This window comes from Triturus cristatus, chromosome 6 (assembly GCF_964204655.1).
Source record: "Triturus cristatus chromosome 6, aTriCri1.1, whole genome shotgun sequence".
In the NCBI taxonomy this organism is placed as follows: domain Eukaryota; kingdom Metazoa; phylum Chordata; class Amphibia; order Caudata; family Salamandridae; genus Triturus; species Triturus cristatus.
Genome location: NC_140589.1, coordinates 1,188,904,081 through 1,188,921,682, shown reverse-complemented (window position 1 = coordinate 1,188,921,682; position 17,602 = coordinate 1,188,904,081). Strand labels below are relative to the sequence as shown.

Genomic DNA, 17,602 nt, shown 5'->3' with positions numbered 1-17,602 from the left:
TTCTTAGAAACCACGTTTTTAAAAGTGGCTGGTTCCTTGTCTTAAACCATCCTGTGTGCCTCTGCCTATTTGTGTATTGACCATCTGGGTTTGGATGTGACAGGGGCTGGGAAGTGTTCTGACCCCAGGGAGGAGAAGGTGAGACAACAACAGACTGGCCTCCATTTGATGTGGGGGAAGGAGTAGCCCCCTGGATGTGAAGAGGGCTGTGTTGCTGCCTCAAAAGGATGGCTCCACCTCCTGCTGAGCGTTTGGGCCCCAGAACCTTGACTATCAAAGGAAGAGGGTGTGCACTGGCAGGTAGACACCCAGGTCTGGTTTGGACCGGGGTCAGAGTCCCCTGAACACAAAGACTTCAAAGGCATTTAGGGGTATAAATGTGAGAGCTGAGACCCCTGAACTCAAGACTGAAATCCAGACTGAAAAAGGATTGAACCTACTTTGTGATCAAGAGAAACCTCTGCCAAAAAAGAACAGCTGAAGAGACTGAAGAGAAGGACTGACCTTGCTGTGTGTTCTGGGGCTGGCCTGAAGTTTCCTGATTTGACAAAGGAGAGGCCAAGGGACTTTGCTGTGTGCTGTGTCCCCTTGCTTGTGAGGACTTTGCTGTGTGCTCTGTCCTGAAGTAGTGTGTCTCCAAGGGACAGAGGAGAGCTGGTCCCCTGTTGTGGAAACTCAGGAACATAAAAGTTTCCAACCGTGTCTCAGCGACACTTGGTGCGTGGTGCTTTTGCACGGATGAGACTGCCGTGTGGTCCGTGGTACTGTTTACGATGAGGGAAATCTCTCTTGACTTCCAGGGTAAAAACGGCCTGCTTGTGTGTGTGCAAGTTGTTGCTTATGCTTTCATCCGAGCTTCTCTTCCCTCATAACCCCAATACTTCATGCTATTAATGTATTGCATCAGAGTTACACGCCGAATACTATGTGGTATGAGTATATACACATCACCCACCCGTGCCCCACTTATTTCAATCCCGGTCTTCCCTTTAAAAAAATAATCCTTGTTGTCAGTGGTCCCCATGGGAGTAAGTAAACTCGTGCAAGACTACAACTCCCACAATGCGCTAATTCCTTAAATGGAAAACCAGGACAGGAAACATCTTTTTAGCTTGGCGTAAAAGGCAAACTGCTGCAAATGGTCACGCTTTGATGTTCCTGTTCGCTTAAAAACGGGATGATTGGATGCAACGCATGGAAATTGCACCTTGAACCGCATGCAGCTTAAAACTGTGGCAAGTCATGTGAGACGTGCCTGAGCCGCAATATGCTAAAGAATTTCTTGAAGCTAAGAAAGATGCAAGGTGAAAGGTGATAGTTGTTTACTGAGAGGAATCTTCCCAAGATCGTCAATGAAGGGGAAGGCAGTGCCATAACCCGTTTGGCTACAGCCTCGCCTAACAATGGAGCTACAGCGTCATCAGGGCCGCCCAGCAGGACGTCTGACGAGTGGAGAGAGAGAGACAGAGAGCGAGGCAGCACACCCCCCAGGTAAGAATTGAACTCCGGTCGGGAGCCGCAAGCATGTGTGGCCTGGGCAGGCGTGCAGGAGGAGTACAGGAGTGCTCCGAGCTCTCTCCCGCTGCACCGCGTTAGACACACTGAGTCCCCGAGCGGCCCGTACCTGCCCAGCAGTACCAGGGACGCCCATTTAAGCTTATGACCGTTGCCTCTGGTGTTGCGGGCCTAGTGGGGGCCCGAGTTGACAGTGCAGATTGGGGTACTGCATTATTCTTACATTACGAACAGCCTGATTCTTGCATTACGAATCGCATTATTTCTTGCATTACGAACTGCCTGATTCTTGCATTACGAATCGCATTTTCATATTCCTTTTGATAAAGATGCCGCTATTTTTATAAAAAACAGTGCGGTGTCCATTTGTGGTGTTACTGGGAGTGTGGTTGCAAATACTTTACACCTTGCCTTGGAGATAAGCCTCGCTGCTCCTGCCAAGCTACCGGGGGTGAGCAGGGGTTGTCTAAGGATGTCCCTACCTCTGCCGACTAGAGACCCCCAGTTCTAACAGTTTCCAACAGCCTTTCCACGCTGGCCTTTCCGACATGGAAAGGCTGTTGAAAAGTGGCCATGGGGGCTGAGGGGAACCCTAAGGTACCCCCCCTGTAAAACCCTGCACAGTGTGGCAGCACCATGGGGTGCCTGTGAAATGGTGCAGGGTTTTACAAACACACTCTTTTTCACACAAGGAGAGTGAGAGAATGAGTGGGACAGTTGCGTTCTCCCAAACAAAACTTTTTATCACTAAAGGCAACTGTTGCCTGAAACTGTGGAACCTCCGGGGGCTACAGCTTTTTACGAGAAATTCCTACGATATTATCTCTGTCAGGTGGAATATCAAAGATATTGAAGGAAAAGCCTCACTCACAAAATAGTGACATGTACTTCATGCACACCAAACGTGAGGCCTAGTGCACTCACCTGTATTTCTTGTATTCGAACTCCAGTAGTAATTTCTACTGGTGGATCCTATTAAGCATCATGCAGGAATCGTGTGTCAGAGGTGGCATCCTGTAGTCACACATTCGTCAAGGTACTGCCACCGCTTTTTCGCCTACTCGACATTCGACAGCAGGCGATTAAGGATCCACAACACTCTTGCTATGTCACTGATTCGTAGATGCCTAGAAGACCAAATGATTTTGCACAGTGTCACTTAAAGCAAACCCTAATGGCAAACATCACTCTAAGCAGGGCTAAGACTGCTTCTTTCTGGATGTTGCTGAAAGCCAGAATCAAGCAGATCCCATTTTTCCGCATTCATCTTTCATGCCCAGACAAGGTCTTTAGTTGCCCATGATTGACATTGACCTCCCCAGCGTTAAACTAATAAGCCCGAAGGTGTCGCTGTCTGTAATAACTTTGAATTCTGCTGCATTCCACAGCTTTGATTTTTTTCCCTTTTCGAGCCAAACTATTCAACTTCACTTTAAAATTCTCTACATGCAATGCCAGGTCCGTGCTTGACGTGTCCTTTCTGCAGTTAGGCTGATAAACACGCATTCTCAGGGTGAAATATCCAGGAACAGAATGTTACAATTTAATAGGAATTGGAAGATATTTCTAAACACACCAATATTGACATTTGAAATGCTGCAATGTTTGACTGCTGGCCTCAGAGTTTGGTTGATCTGATCAACTGGTTTGCGAATTATCCCTTATTGAGAGATTTGCAGTAAAAACTGCTCTATCGCACATCGGTAACTGCATTACTGCACTCGGTACATGTGGTGTTACTGCATGGGTACTTTTCAATGCGGAACAACTGATGAACACGCTTTTTCATCAAATCCTTTCCGTTTGTATTGGTGCAACGTAAACACAATTTTTTGCTGGTTTTCTAATGCTGCAAATTCTTTGGCATTAACACGCGTGGGACAATCTCTACATCAGGGTCTAATTATCCGAGTAGTGAGTCTGGAATGTATGCTTCTGTTAAGAAAACGCGTGCACTCTAATCCAGAGTAAAAAAGAACATTTCAATTGCTCACACGCTGGTATGTATATTACAAGGAACTGTAAAACAAGAAATTAGCTTGAGATTCAAGTTCTTCATATTTAAGGTAATATATGTATTTCTTATAGCTAGTGATACGCCACATGCCCATTGCTTGCACCTGCTTCTACGAGACATTAGCGGTTGGGGCAAAACCAGAGCATGCAACCTTTACTAGCGTTAGGTCCGCGCTAAAACTTACGGCTTTTGCTTTGGGCTGCACTGGAAATGCCCCGTTGCATAAGTTCACGAGGAGATGATGTTAAGAGGATTTGGTGCAGCACAAAGGTCATGTTTCAGACCAAAACAGCTTTTGGGTTTGTAAATAGACCCAGGAGTAGCATCATTTTGACTCCATCCTTTTATATATTTTGTTAGGCCGCATATATATAGGTGTGGTGCACTAAAAGTACAGAAAGTGCATCTCTTGTGGGTTCTGATAAATATATGTCTGCATACTAACAGTTTCTTTTTCAGAGGGATTGCTGACATTAATCTTCTATAGGTTTAGTTTGTGAGGTGGTGCGCTAAAATGCATTTAATGCAGAGCATTGGGCAGGGATTAGTAAGAATGAATACCATGTTTGTTTAATGCTTTCTTTATAATTGGTGACCAGTTTTCGGGTTTGTTTAAAAATTACATACATTAGTTGCTGTGCCACATATACGTGTACAGCAAAATATAGTTTGATTCATTATTAAAAATGTCATTTATTGGATTATATGTAGATGGTAGAACTAATATATATTAAAGAGAAATGTTAAAATAGCTTGATTGTGGGTCTTAAGTTTACAGTCGAGACAATTAACACTATTGTGAAACTTGCTTCTCTGCATGTATTTCTCCTTTGCAGGTGTAGACCAAAGGCATTCGTCAGCTAGTGGAAGGCACATTGTATTTTAGAGATAGTCAGGCGTGGAAGAGAAGGCAAAGTCAAATGATTTTAATTTAAAGAACAGGGAGTGATAGTAGTTGGTATTCTCAGATGAAAAGAAGAAACGAAGGGCACTTTGGAAGCAGAGTCTGGAATGCAGGAGTAGTGTTCAAGGTGCCAAGTTATTTTCCGCGAAGTGGAAAATATATTATGATGTTTATGAGGCCTGATTCTCAAATGTTCTTTTGTACATTTTAATTAGTAAACCCACCTTAGGTTTAGCCAGATTCCCTTTAGACTTGGAGACGTACAGACCTCTCGTGATATCTCTGATTGTGCGGCTTCATGCTATGCATGACTTCTTACTTACAGAACTCCTATAGAGGTTCTGATGCTGAAACCTTTCTTCCTGCCTGGCTTTAATAGGGTTTCCCCAGTCCATAGGTTAGTGTAGGGTTGTTAGATGCTGTGAATCTTTTCCATGTATGGGGAGCATGATCAGAATTATTCGTCCAGTCATCAAGTTCTATTTCTCATATTATTTATCATGGCTACCTAAATTTTAATATGTTCCTTGTTTTTGGTGACCAATATTGATAGACTTTTTGGTCTATCTTTGATAATACTCAACTTTTACAGTATGTTATTGAAATTGATTTATATAAGTTTTGCTTTGAGTGTGTAATAAACCTCTAAACATCAATTTTCTGATTCTAACTTTCATTGTGTGGTCCTAATTAGGGGTGGGCGGAATTTGCGGAATTAACCTTCGCAAATTATCGCGAGAATGTTTAAAATTATCGCAAACAAGCAGAAATATCGCAAAGATGCGGAAGTTTTTTTCCGGCATGTTCGCGAGATTTTCTGCATGGTTGCGGGTCGCCAACTTACCCATGTGGTTGCTTGCGGGCGCGGCCATCTTGTTTTGAGTTGTTCTCGCGGTGCATGATCGCGAGAAGAAAGACGTGATCGCGCGACGCATGACGTCACTGCGGGCGCGAACTGTCGCGAGACAGCGCAAATGGCTAAAAACAATACAACATCTCATGGAGAACGCGACCGGATCAAGAAAACTTGTCGGCGAACGCAGGGATTCAGGTACGGCGATCGCGCGCGCGCGAGAATGTATCATTTTACAGCGCGAGCAAGAAACAAATTATCGCCAAGCTGCGGAAACCGGAATTTTTGACATTTTCGCGCTCTCCGCGGAACGCAAAAATGTCAAATTATCGCAATTTCCGCGAACGGAACGAAATTTTTGCCCAGGCCTAGTCCTAATGATCACACTGTACTTTAAGATTTAAATTATCGTTAACCACGCTTCCTCTCAGGATACTACAAAGGTCTATTGACCAGAGTTACATTGGAAAAGGTGGCCCAGAGCAGTCTCAGGTGGTAGCATACAGAGGATGGCTAGTACCTTAAGTAGAGGGGTAAAATAACTGTTACTTTAGATTAGTCTGGATCCAATCAGTCTCTAGTGCCCATATTTCAGTCTGGAGAACCAGTGTTGGTGATGTTCCAGTGATTGAAGAATGAATTGTAACAGTGGAGGAATGAGTATCAATAGGATTTTATGGAAATGGCAAAAGGTGCAACACTCTTATTAGTTGATGATATGGAATGAAATTTTAAGCAAAATATGGATTTTTGTGTCAAAATGAATACATTTTAATTGAAAATGAAATGTTTAGAGCTGTACGAGATTTCCTTAGAGGAGACGTTAGATACCTTTTAGAGGAGGTGAAGAAGATCCACCCAAAGATACTGAAGGTCAATATATGGCTATATATGTAGGGTTACAGACACATGTATTTGGCTAGAATATTGGCACAAGATCACCGAGAAAGAAGGTGCACTGGTGTTTCCATGTTATGGTACATTTAATCTGGGAATTATTAAACATTTGAGGGGAATTCTATATGAGATGAAACCACAACCCAGACGCACACAATTTGAAGCACTTAATGCATGGAAGTGTGTGGCTCAAGCCAGAGAAAAAGAGAGAAATCACTGACAAGTGAAAATGCAGGGCGCACTTATGCAGAAGCGAGGTGGGTTACAGAGCAGAAAAGTTGGAGAACTGACATGTTAGAGGGAATGAAACTATACTCCTTATTGCAAAACGGAGAAGTGGAAAGAGGGGCCAAAAAGAGAAAGAAGGATAAACCAAGATAATCTGGAGAGAAAGGTGAAAACAGTGATAGTGATACTAGTGACAGTCTTTTAGAGATATTAATGTCTGAGTGACCACCTCCGTATAATGAGATCTGAACGGAGTGAGGTGGAAGCGAGGCTTCAGGTAAGAATACTGGATTGCCTACTGCACCAGTAAGCAGGAGATCTGATATGGTAGGGATTTCTCTTGCGCATAAGGACCAAAGTGTGATAGGGACATTACAGTGAATCAAGACATGATAAAAGGAAATTCAGGAACTTGCGTTCCTGGGACCTCCATTAGTTGTACAGTTCCAGATGCACTTACAGTTCCTGTTACAATTGGACCAGCGGTTTCTATAAATAATCCTGGGTCTGGGGGAAATGGGATTCAAAATTCAGCTGTTCCTGCTCAACAACAGGCACTAGAAATTACTGCTATGAGTTGGAAGGAATGAGAATTTGTTCCATTTACTCCAATAAAAGCAAGTGCAGACCCATCAGACCCATCTATGCATCAGACCTTTAGGGTCACTTCTGGGATTGCCAGATGTAGATTTGATCGTATTGGAACCACCTTTGAATATACATAGCAGCACACCTGAAGCAGAGTTAAGATCTAAAGGTCCTAAGGTACATCCAGGTCTTAATGTCCAGGAACTGGAAGACAATCTGAAAGCTCTTATTGCTACATCTAATGAGAGTGGAAGTACAGAGGAGAGTCAGGGTACTCTTCAGTCTACTCTGAAAGTAAATTTGGTAGATTTAGAAAAATTGAAGTTGGAATTGGATGGCATGATAAGTGGTTGTCTTGCGTTGGATCGAATAGAAACATAACAGAGTGAATTTTGTTTATGAGTAAGGATGCTACTAGGAGAGCAAGACAAGCTCATGATAAATTATCTGAATTAGCCCAGAAATATGAGGTAGATTTAGAGCAGACAAAAGCTTTAGAGAAGAACCATCGACTCGCTTTTGGTGATCAGGACACAAAACATATGAGACTATCAGGAATGAAGATGCAAATAAAGGAATTAACCCACAGCATCCAAATTTGGAGTGAATTAGAGAAATGGTAAGTTAAATGGTCACCAAGAATGACTCCCAAGAAAACAACGGGAGAGCGGCCTCCTCCTGGGGGGTGAGGGGGGAGCTATGAGATTTCCTTTACAGGAGGTACCTAAGGAGGATACATAAATGTACCTTGGTGTGGGAGTGACCTTGCTTCATTTACAAATGAATTCCCCAAATTGAGAGAAAAGCCTGTAGAGTGGTACAAACAGGTTTAGCAGTTTGTGAAAATTTAGAAGGATTTGTGGACTGATTTGAATACCTTGTTTGACATTGTGGTCCCAAATGATTTGTGGAGGGCATGTAAAATAGCCATAGAGTGGCCCGAGAGAGAGCCGACAAGTGACCCTGTGACTATTGGTCCTTCAGCTCTGGTGATGAGGAAGTATGATCAGGTGTTGATATGGTTGAAGTCTAAGGTGCCACCCCAAGATATTGATTGGGTTAAGATTGATCGAACGACCCAAGAACTGAAGAAGACTATTTATGCATACTATGAGAGATTGTTACAAGCATTTAAACAGTATAGTGGAATGAAAACACTGGAGCCTAAAGAGATGAGACATGTTGTGTACAGGTTTGTGACAGGATTGAGACCTGAGATTAGCAGGATGATTCAACAGCATTTGATTTGTTGGCAGATTATGTAAAATGAAGATATTTTGCGGTATGCTAAATTTTGCAATGACGAGATTGAGATGAGGAGAAGTTGATGGTAGTACAAATGAAGGCTGTTCAGAGGGGAATTCAAAATCCACTGTTTGTAGGGAATACCCCTCCAATGCAGGAGTATATCAACAGAGAGCTTCAGCGATGCAGGGTCGAGATAGATTTCAGTCACAAGTTAGAGGACGGGGAGCCCTATTGATCCGAGTACTGGAGTTCATTGTAGCAACATCAAAGAAGTCTAATCTATACCTCTACTGCAATAGGTTGGGGCATTGGAAGTAAGAATGTCGTCTTAAAATGGCAAATCATGGTCAAAATCCAGGGTTTGTACCACCTCAGAGCAATAATTCCATGCCTTAACAGAATGTACCTTAACCGAGATCTCAGAATTTTAACGTGCTACAAGCCCCAGAGATGTAGGTTCTCCAACCTAAGATGCCACCCAAAGCTGCAAATGTACCTAGATTTCCTTTGAAACAGGTTCCGTATTTGAACCAGAATGCTTTCCAGAATATTAATCCTTACCAGCATTTCTCTATGTTTGAGGCAAGTGAAAATCTTGGCATTGATCAGTCCTCCTGATGGTGCCTGAGGGGAATGAAGATTGTGTGCTTGGTGAAGTCTTGGAGTTAGAGCAGAGTGGTCCATTTATAGACGCTGATGTAAATGGCGATGATGTCTCATATTTGGTTGATAGTGGTGCCACCCGTTCTATTGTGAGATCTTTGGAAGTCCCAAACCTACCCCTCTCTGGAAGAACTATCCAAGTTGTTGGAGTTGCTAATCAACAAATGAAGAATCCCATTACTCATTATGTCACTGTAAGGATAGGGAGTTTTGAGGATCTCATCTATTTGTGCTCTGTGAATTAAGTCCTGTGAGTTTGTTAGGACGCGATTTGATGTGCAAACTGAATTGCACCACATATTGTAATACAAAAGAAATAGAGATACAAACTCATGATGAGGACATTGCTTTTAAACTGGCTAATCAGAATATGATCATTGGAATGTATCCGATGATGGCGATGGAAGGTTTGTCTTTAGATCTCAGATTCACTGAGACCAGAAGTTTGGGAATTTTCAGGAAAGGACATAGACCTCTTAAAGTAGTTGAGCCTATCCATATACAAATAAAACCGAATATGGAATATTCCAGAGCACCACAGTTGAATTTGACCCCAGAGACAATTGCTGGAATAACTCCAGTGATCAAGACTATAATTCAACAAGGAATACTGACAGAAGTCATGAGGAGTCCATGTAACTCACCCATTATGGGCCTGCAGAAGCCTAGCAGTAAGTACCGCATAATGCAGGACCTTCGCACGATCAATAATATTGTGATCCCTTGTTGTCCGATGGTACCGAATCCTGCTGTGATTTTGTTTTAAATTTCATATGAGGCTGAGTGGTTTACAGTCATTGATTTGTGCCAGGTGTTCTTCTTCATACCCTTGAACAAGGACAGTCATATGCACACATTACCCCTGCCAACTTAAAAAAAAATCACTATGTGAAAGGGGAGTGGAGCCTTGAAGGGAGGAGGGGCTTTATGCCAATAACTGCCTAAAAGGAACTTCTGCTAGCTCCACCGCCAACATCTCCCTGCCCCAAAACAAACAAAACCTTGCCGCCGACGTCCTAGCAGACCTGCCAACTTATAAACATATTTCACTGTGTGATGAAGAGGGCAGTGCATCAACGGAGATGTAGCCTCATGCTAAGAGAGCAAAGAGGCACTCTGATCCTCACCAAGACCACATCACTTTCCCCCAAACAAAAAATAACAAAAAAGGGTTGTTGATGCTATCGCCAATGTCATGAGATGGTTTCACACCGCTTAATGGACATCAACTGCTCAGAGCTTCCAAAGACGAGCTGGAAGGACACTTTGTGCAGTGATTTCAAGCTTATTTCCTCTGCGTGATTTCAGCTCCACACCAGGTGACTGTGTGAAGGGAGCTAAAATCGTGTGACACTCGGCAGCACAGAGAAAGTTAGCAGGTCTGTACCAGGGTATTTTTAAAACCCATACTAAGCATCAGCTGCCATAGCCTTCAAAGACAAGCTAGAAACCCACTCATAGCAGGGGTTTCCCACTTTCCTCCCTTGCCATACACCTTTTCACCAGGTGGCTATGTCAAGAGACCCAATATCGTGAGACACATAGTGGCATTGAGAGAGTTGCCAATTTTTTGATTCATGCACAACCCCCCATGTCTGAGCACAAGAGCACACAGGCAGGTGAGGCAGCCTATCTTATGCATGAGAGAACTGTTTACCTGATCGGGATTGGGGATCAAGGGGCAGTTGTCACACTGATCTCCCACGCCGTCCTTGTCAGTGTCTTTCTGGTCAGTATTGTACACATATGGACAGTTATCCAGTTCATTTAGAATTTCTGAAATATAAGTGAACAGCATTACACATTTCCAAAATCATGTGACAAAGATTAGTGCTTTAATGGCATATGACATCAATTTTCCTTCAGTTACTGCTACAGTGTATGTCCTCTCAGACACTAAATGTAATTATTTCACCTGAATGCGGTGTTGCAATAAACCTTATACAAATTCATTATAATGAAGACGTCAATTTTAACAACTGCCACATTTTGAAAATGACAGGTCTGACAGCCACATGTGTATTTTCATTGAAACACTGGGGTGCTTGAGATGTTAAGAAAAAATGAAGATTTGACATTGGTATGTTGTAACAATTCTGTGAAATGAGTACTACATTGATACACCACCGTTTTGGATTGTTTGCAAACCTGGCAATATGTTCAAAGAATAGCAAATATACAGTTTCTTGTGCACAACCCGTTAGTTTAGAATAACATGTTAGTATTAAAAGACTACACAGATGAATGAACCTTAGTGTCCTATGCAATCTATGTGCTCAAAAACGGTCTATCTGCCATGCTATATTTCAGAATATGGGCCGTTCCTTTCATTATGGAGGATACAAAATGGGTGGATGTAGCATTGCCATCTTTCAATTGGCACTTACAAATCAGAGCTTGCTATTCTGGAGCTGGGAAGGCCAAATCATAACTTCATTTGTGACTAAGGTCCATATTGACCACTAGCCACAAGCCAAACCCCACAACCCAAGCAACTAAAATTATCTGTAGTAATAGCATTAGGAACAAACCAATATTTCTTTTCTCAAATGTTAATTGTGGATGTATAAATGAACTTTAGGATAGGCATTGGGACATTTAATGTTGATCAAAACAGGGAATGATTTAAGGACTACTTTAAATGGTGCATAATTTTCCTAGTGAGTGACTGTAAATAAAAAGTCTTCAAATGTGGATTTCAATCATAGTAGGCATGTAACGTTTGTAAAACATAGCCATATAACGTCAAAGGGGATTTGGGAGTCTCCCAGATAGAATGAATACAGATTTGGAGCTTGGTGGAGATCACACTCCGTTGCAATGGCGATGGAGTACCTCCTCCATTAAACTGAAGTTCCAACTAAGCCTCAATTAGAATTGGGGGAACTTCAGTATGTTAACGGCAGAGACTACTTTATCTCTGCTGCTGACATACATGTCCGATGGCCCAAAGTAGTAGGGCCATCAGAAGTTTGGCTATTTGACCACCCGCCTGATTTAGAGTGGCCAAATAGCTAGTTTTCACTGTCCGTCATTATTATTTTTTTTTTCAGAAGCAAAATCCTGCTTTGGAATGTTGTTTCTGAAATTAAAAAAACAGGTTAACATTTTTATGGATGGTACTGTCACTTTGACAGAGCACTCCGTCAAACATTTAATACATTAAAGGCGGTTCCTGCCAAAATAAGAGATGTCCACGTTTATGACCAGTTTACCATAACATATATCCAAAATATCTATGACTTCCTTCTATAACCCATCATCTCCATTCCTGCCCCGTGTCTCCACACTGACCCTGGGAGCTCTTATTTTGGGTGAGGAATGAAAATATTTGTCTTCAATTCTCACCATTTTAAAGAACACTACATCACAATGCATTAACCACCCACAACCCATATACCGCTCCTAAAACTCGTTGACTTTATGCATGTCTGTACTGTTCTCTGCTGCCTTTTGGCTAGATTTTCATTAAGCATGGATATTCAAAGTGCAGCCTGTATGGCCCTTTAGGCCCAACTGACACTGGGCTGCTGTCTCCTTGACTGAGCACAAACATTCAAAAAACTTTTACACTGGCTAACATTTATTTACATGTTAACTGAAGTAAAGGAAATGAAGCAAAGGTGTTCTGCACTATCTATTTTTAGGAACACCTTCATTTTTAAAAACATTGTGCAAAATGCATGTAAAAAGATGACGTTTTTCTTTATTAAAAGTTTATTTCATTAACATGCAGAAGCATTTCACCTTGGTATTTCAGATTATATCAGTGCATTAGGTCCATTTAATAAAAGTGTTATTTCTCAAACATGAACTAGAAAGTATTATGCAACCCCGCCCTGACAACAATGAAACAAGAGACAAGCCATTTGTCATATATCTCCTCTGGGTAGCCTAGGTTCTTATTATACATGGAATAACAATATAGTTTATGAAATCAAACACAAGAGAAGGTTTTTATATAGAGCACATCCTGAACTCACGTATTTCAAGGTACTGTCATATGCGATAATGAAGAAAAGGGATGCAAAATGAAATAAAAAGCTGCCCAGGATTACCAGTTTAGGGACGTGGTGAAGGTGGGATTGAACCCAGGTTATTTGGGCTTCACATTGTGCAGTGCACCTAATAGATGGGTATGTGTTTCCCTCTGTCGTTTTACATCAAGGGTTAATTCTTTGTCTATAATCTTTAGCACGTGAAATGAGGGCATGGGTGGCAGACAGAAGTTACATGAAGGCTCAGCTTGTTTGTGCTGGGGTATCCAAGAGAGCCTTGAGCTGAGTAAGAGTCAGGAATCTGGCTTGAGATTGTCTTGTGCATTCGGTGGCTCTCCACCTCTATCACATAATAGCAATTAAGGGGACAAAGGTATAGGAAGGATTTCATTTGACTAAAAACAAACAATTTGGTGAAGCAGAAGCACCAACATTGCAGGGCTGCTTGTCTCAAGATTCATAACTTTCTCACTACACCATATTTTAATGAGTAGATTATGACATGGGAAAATGTTTGTGAGTACCCATGCACTATAGAATTAACATATATATGTGTTTATATAAAGAAGGCTGCAGAAACGCAGTCCCAGCAAGCTGTTTCGCCTTTTTGGTGTAACGTGAAAAAATCTTGCCTTGTCAGCAATCTGCCAGCTGACTTGCAGCCTCTTTCCATAGATAGAAGCAGCAGCCTCAGCTGCACCTGTCTGTCTGCACATCTGCCTGAAGAGATCACATGCTTCTGACAACTAGGCTTGCAGCAGATAATATACCTCAACCTCCGTCACACTATGATTAGTCATTACCAGATGATGAGACGTGTTGACTTACTGCGATTTGAGGCAGGATTATATACTGAACTAGTTAGAGGGACTGCTCTACCTTTGGGAGAGTTTTGGTAATTACTATTACACATAGCATCTGTTCTGTTGTATGGATAGTGCTCTCATTAACTACAGAGAGGACTCTTTTGGGAAGTTAGTGATCGTGAATGGCACATTAGACACTTCAGTTACTTGCGCCCTGAAGATGTCCCCGTGTCATGGGATGAAACATGTTGGCTATGTCCTTGTCCATGCTTTTAAGCTGAAGCAGAGAAATAAAGGACAGTGGTTTGTTGGAGCCTAGAGTGGAGTAAAGTGTCAGAGTAGAGTGGCAATGCGTGTAGTGTGGATTAAAGTGGCGTGTTATAGCGTAGAGGGGAGTGACAGAGTGGAGTGTCATAGAGTGGACTATAATAGAGTGAAATGGATTAGATTGAAGTGTCATAGAGCGGAGTAGCGTAGAATGTCATGGAGTGCAGGAGAGTGGAGTAGAGTGGCCCACAGTGAAGTGGCATAGAGTGTTGTAGACTGGCACAGAGTGTAGCAGCGTATCGTAAAGTGGTGGGTTGTAGAGTGGAGGGTCGTAGTGTAGAGGGGCACAGAGTGGTGTAAAGTGGTGTGGAGTAGAGTAGAGTGGAGTGTCATGGGGTGGAGGGTCATAGATGGAGTGAAAGAGTGGAGTGTCGTACACTAGAGTGGCATAGAGTGGAGTAGAGGCGTAGAGTGGAGTGGCATAGAGTGGTGTAGTATTGAATGGGGTAGAGTGAAGTAGAGTGGCCTAGAGTGAAGTGGTGCAGAGTGGAGTAGAGTGGAGTAACATAGAGTGGAGTGTCCTAGAGTAGAGTTTCGTTGAGTGGTGTAGAGTGGAGTAGAGTGGAGTAGATGCATAGAGTGGCGTGGTATAGAGTGGCATAGAATTGAATGGCGTAGAGTGGAGTAGAGTGGCCTAGAGTGAAGTGGTGCAGAGTGTCACGGGTGGAATGGCATAGATTGGCATAGAGTGTAGTACAGTGTCATAGAGTGGAGTGACAAAGAGTGGAGTAGAGTGTTGTAAAGTGGAGTATAGTGGAGTGGCATGGAGTGAAGGGGCATAGAGTGGAAAGAGTGGAGAGTCATAGAGTGGAGTAGCATAGAGTGGAGTGGCTTAGAGGGCCGTGCCATAGAGTGTTGTGAAGTGAAGGACAGTGGATTGTCGTGGCGTAGAGTGAAGTAAAGTGTCATAATGAAGTGGCGTAGTGTGAAGTGGTGTAGAGTGGATTAAAGTGGCATGGCGTAGGCGGAAGGGGCATAGAGTGGCATGGCGTGTCATAGAGTGGAGGGTTGTAGAGTGGAGTAGAGTTGCCTAGAGTGAAGTGACAGAGTAGTGTAGAGTGGAGTAGAGTGGAGCGGCGTAGAATGGCATAGAGTGGAGTTTTGTGTCTTGGAGTCAAATGTTGTGGAGTCCAATGTCATGGAGTGAAGTGTTTTGGAGTGAAGTGCCATAGAGTGGAGTGTCGTAGAGTGGAGTGTCGTAGAGTGGAGTGTCGTAGAGTGGAGTGTCAGAGTGATGTGTAATAGAGTGCTGAAGCGCAGCACAGAGTAGAGTAGAGTGTCATAGAGTGGAGTATGCATGGTGTGGTACCGCATTGCCATTACAGAGAACACATTTTTAATTGAAACAACCATTACATCCGTACATATTATTTCTCTGATAAAACAGTGAACAAACGATAATGTGTGGCAATGGCATCACTTATTGCATTGGTTTGTTTTGATTATCTTAAAAAATGTGTCTCTAACACACTTCAGAATTAAAACCAATGTGCTTCATTTGTACTTTCCTAATTCTTATGCACTAGTGAGGGTGAGGTCTGTAGGAGGTTTTGTGACACTCTAAATGACGTACATGTAAAGTGATTGTAGTCCTATTTATGTGCGGTGCTTTGAGGTGGGTAGATCATCCACTCCCCAATCAACCAGTTTAAACAATACATTTTTCCCCCAGCACCTGCTAGTGTCAACATACATTACATAAATTACAGATATCAACAATTCTTGTCTTTCTTTGTAGTTTTATATTTATTCTTGTAGTTCTTGTTTAGTTCTCTTTTTAGCCAACACGTGTTTCGTCGCCAAAGGTAAGTGACCGCGACTTCATCAGGGCTGTTGCGTCAGGTGTGTTAGTTTTATCTTTCAGCCCATTTAACTTCTGTCCCTGTCTCCCCAAATCTTCCTTCGTATTTGATTATTTTTCAGGTTCAAACAATATAAATAGTGTTGTTTCATAATATTTTTTACTTCGTTTTTCAGGAATCTGAGTATCAGCCTTCCGTGGTCCAAGTGAGTATGCTTTACAGTTTATTAGTTTCCTAATTCTGGTATGTTCTGAAATATTTGCATAGTTAATTTACAGACATTTAAATTTTGTTGTGTGCTAGAAAAAAACCTTTCCATTTTTACTCTCAGTAACCTGCAAGATTTCCACATAAATCCTTTACTTTGAAGTCAGCTAAAGAAAAGTAAACACCAAGCCTCCTCATAAGACTGAGCCTGACATGTGCCCTCATTCTTTGAATGCACAGCAAATGTGAAAACATAAGAACAAAATGTAAACACCTGTTTACAGAAAGCGAGCACTAGTGGAACAAAACAAGGCGCAATAGTAAACAGGCAATGCTCCACTGGAGGGACAAAGACATGGTGTACAGCCTAGAGCAAATATTCACTGTTACTTCGCTTGCGTTACTTCGCATGCTTTTACAACTCGGTCATTACAACGACCATGTTGTTACAATGCGAGCCATTACAGCACAAGTCATTTCAACGACTTGCTGTAGGGGGCGCTACAAATCACCAACCAAGTGGTAAGCAACGGGTGGACTGCATTTTCAGGGAAGCTTTCAGAATGTCCCCAAGAAGTCTTTTCACAACCAGGCAGCTGCTTTGTCCAGAAGACTTTTACCTAAAAAGGATACCTGCAAAGGACCATCTCAACGCTCTCTCCTAGGATAAACGTTAAGTGGTGGGAGTTTTACAAAGCATTTCTGTCTGGCGAGTCATAGTTACATCCTTCGTTTGTATGCCAATTAAAATCCCACTCTACCCATAACATTTTAAAGGGAATTTAGTCAGGTTTCTACTTGTAACTCCAAATGGTAACTTTGTATTAACTATCTAACACTACTGAGAAGTCAAGCATTTATAAGACTCTCATTTTAGTTAATCAATATCTCGTTTTCATTTGTGAATCTCCTACATTTTCTTCTGACTACTGAGATCTTAACAAAAATATCATTCTCAGAAAGCCTTTTTTATTATAGTCCCCAATTATATCTTTTGCAAGTCTGAGACTAAGGAAATATAAAATATTAAGGCTGCCCTGTGTGGGACTGCCTGTGAGAAGGCAGGGTGAATCACAAAGCAATATAAAACTATCTTGCAGGTGTGTCAGTTCTTGATTTTGTTTTCAATTAAACTGCATTTTTATTACGGTCAATTATGTTTTGCACTTCTACATTCTGTTCATCTTGATACTCTATTTTTCCAACCTAATGAAAACGTGCCACCCAAATATCATTTTTATGTGATTGTATTTAGTTGCAGTTCCTGACTCTTATTCCACATTAAATGCGAGATGGTGCTTTAATATTTCACCTCATTGCTTTTTTGGTTAATACAGTTCGTAGGCAAGTCATGAATCCCTCACCTTTATCTAATAGGTAGGCCATCTGACTCAATTACCAGGTCACACATATTTTGAATTTGTTCTGTTTCTAGTTAGAAAATATTTGTTAATGGAAATAACTGCTCTTCCCACTAATGACATCTTACCTTAAACATGGTTTGACTGATATATCTTATCAATATGCAAGAATATATAGAGGAAATAGT

The 17,602-nt window shown here is 42.0% G+C and overlaps 1 protein-coding gene across 2 annotated transcripts in view; it reads right to left on the bottom strand.

The window, feature by feature from the left end:
• Positions 1-17,602, bottom strand: part of THBS2 (thrombospondin 2) — a 556,651-nt gene that overhangs the window by 245,757 nt on the left and 293,292 nt on the right. For both annotated transcript variants that reach the window (XM_085612109.1, XM_085612110.1), the window contains exon 16: positions 10,571-10,689. In XM_085612109.1, coding sequence (XP_085468235.1) covers positions 10,571-10,689 — 119 coding nt within the window. The remainder of the gene's footprint in view (positions 1-10,570; positions 10,690-17,602) is intronic.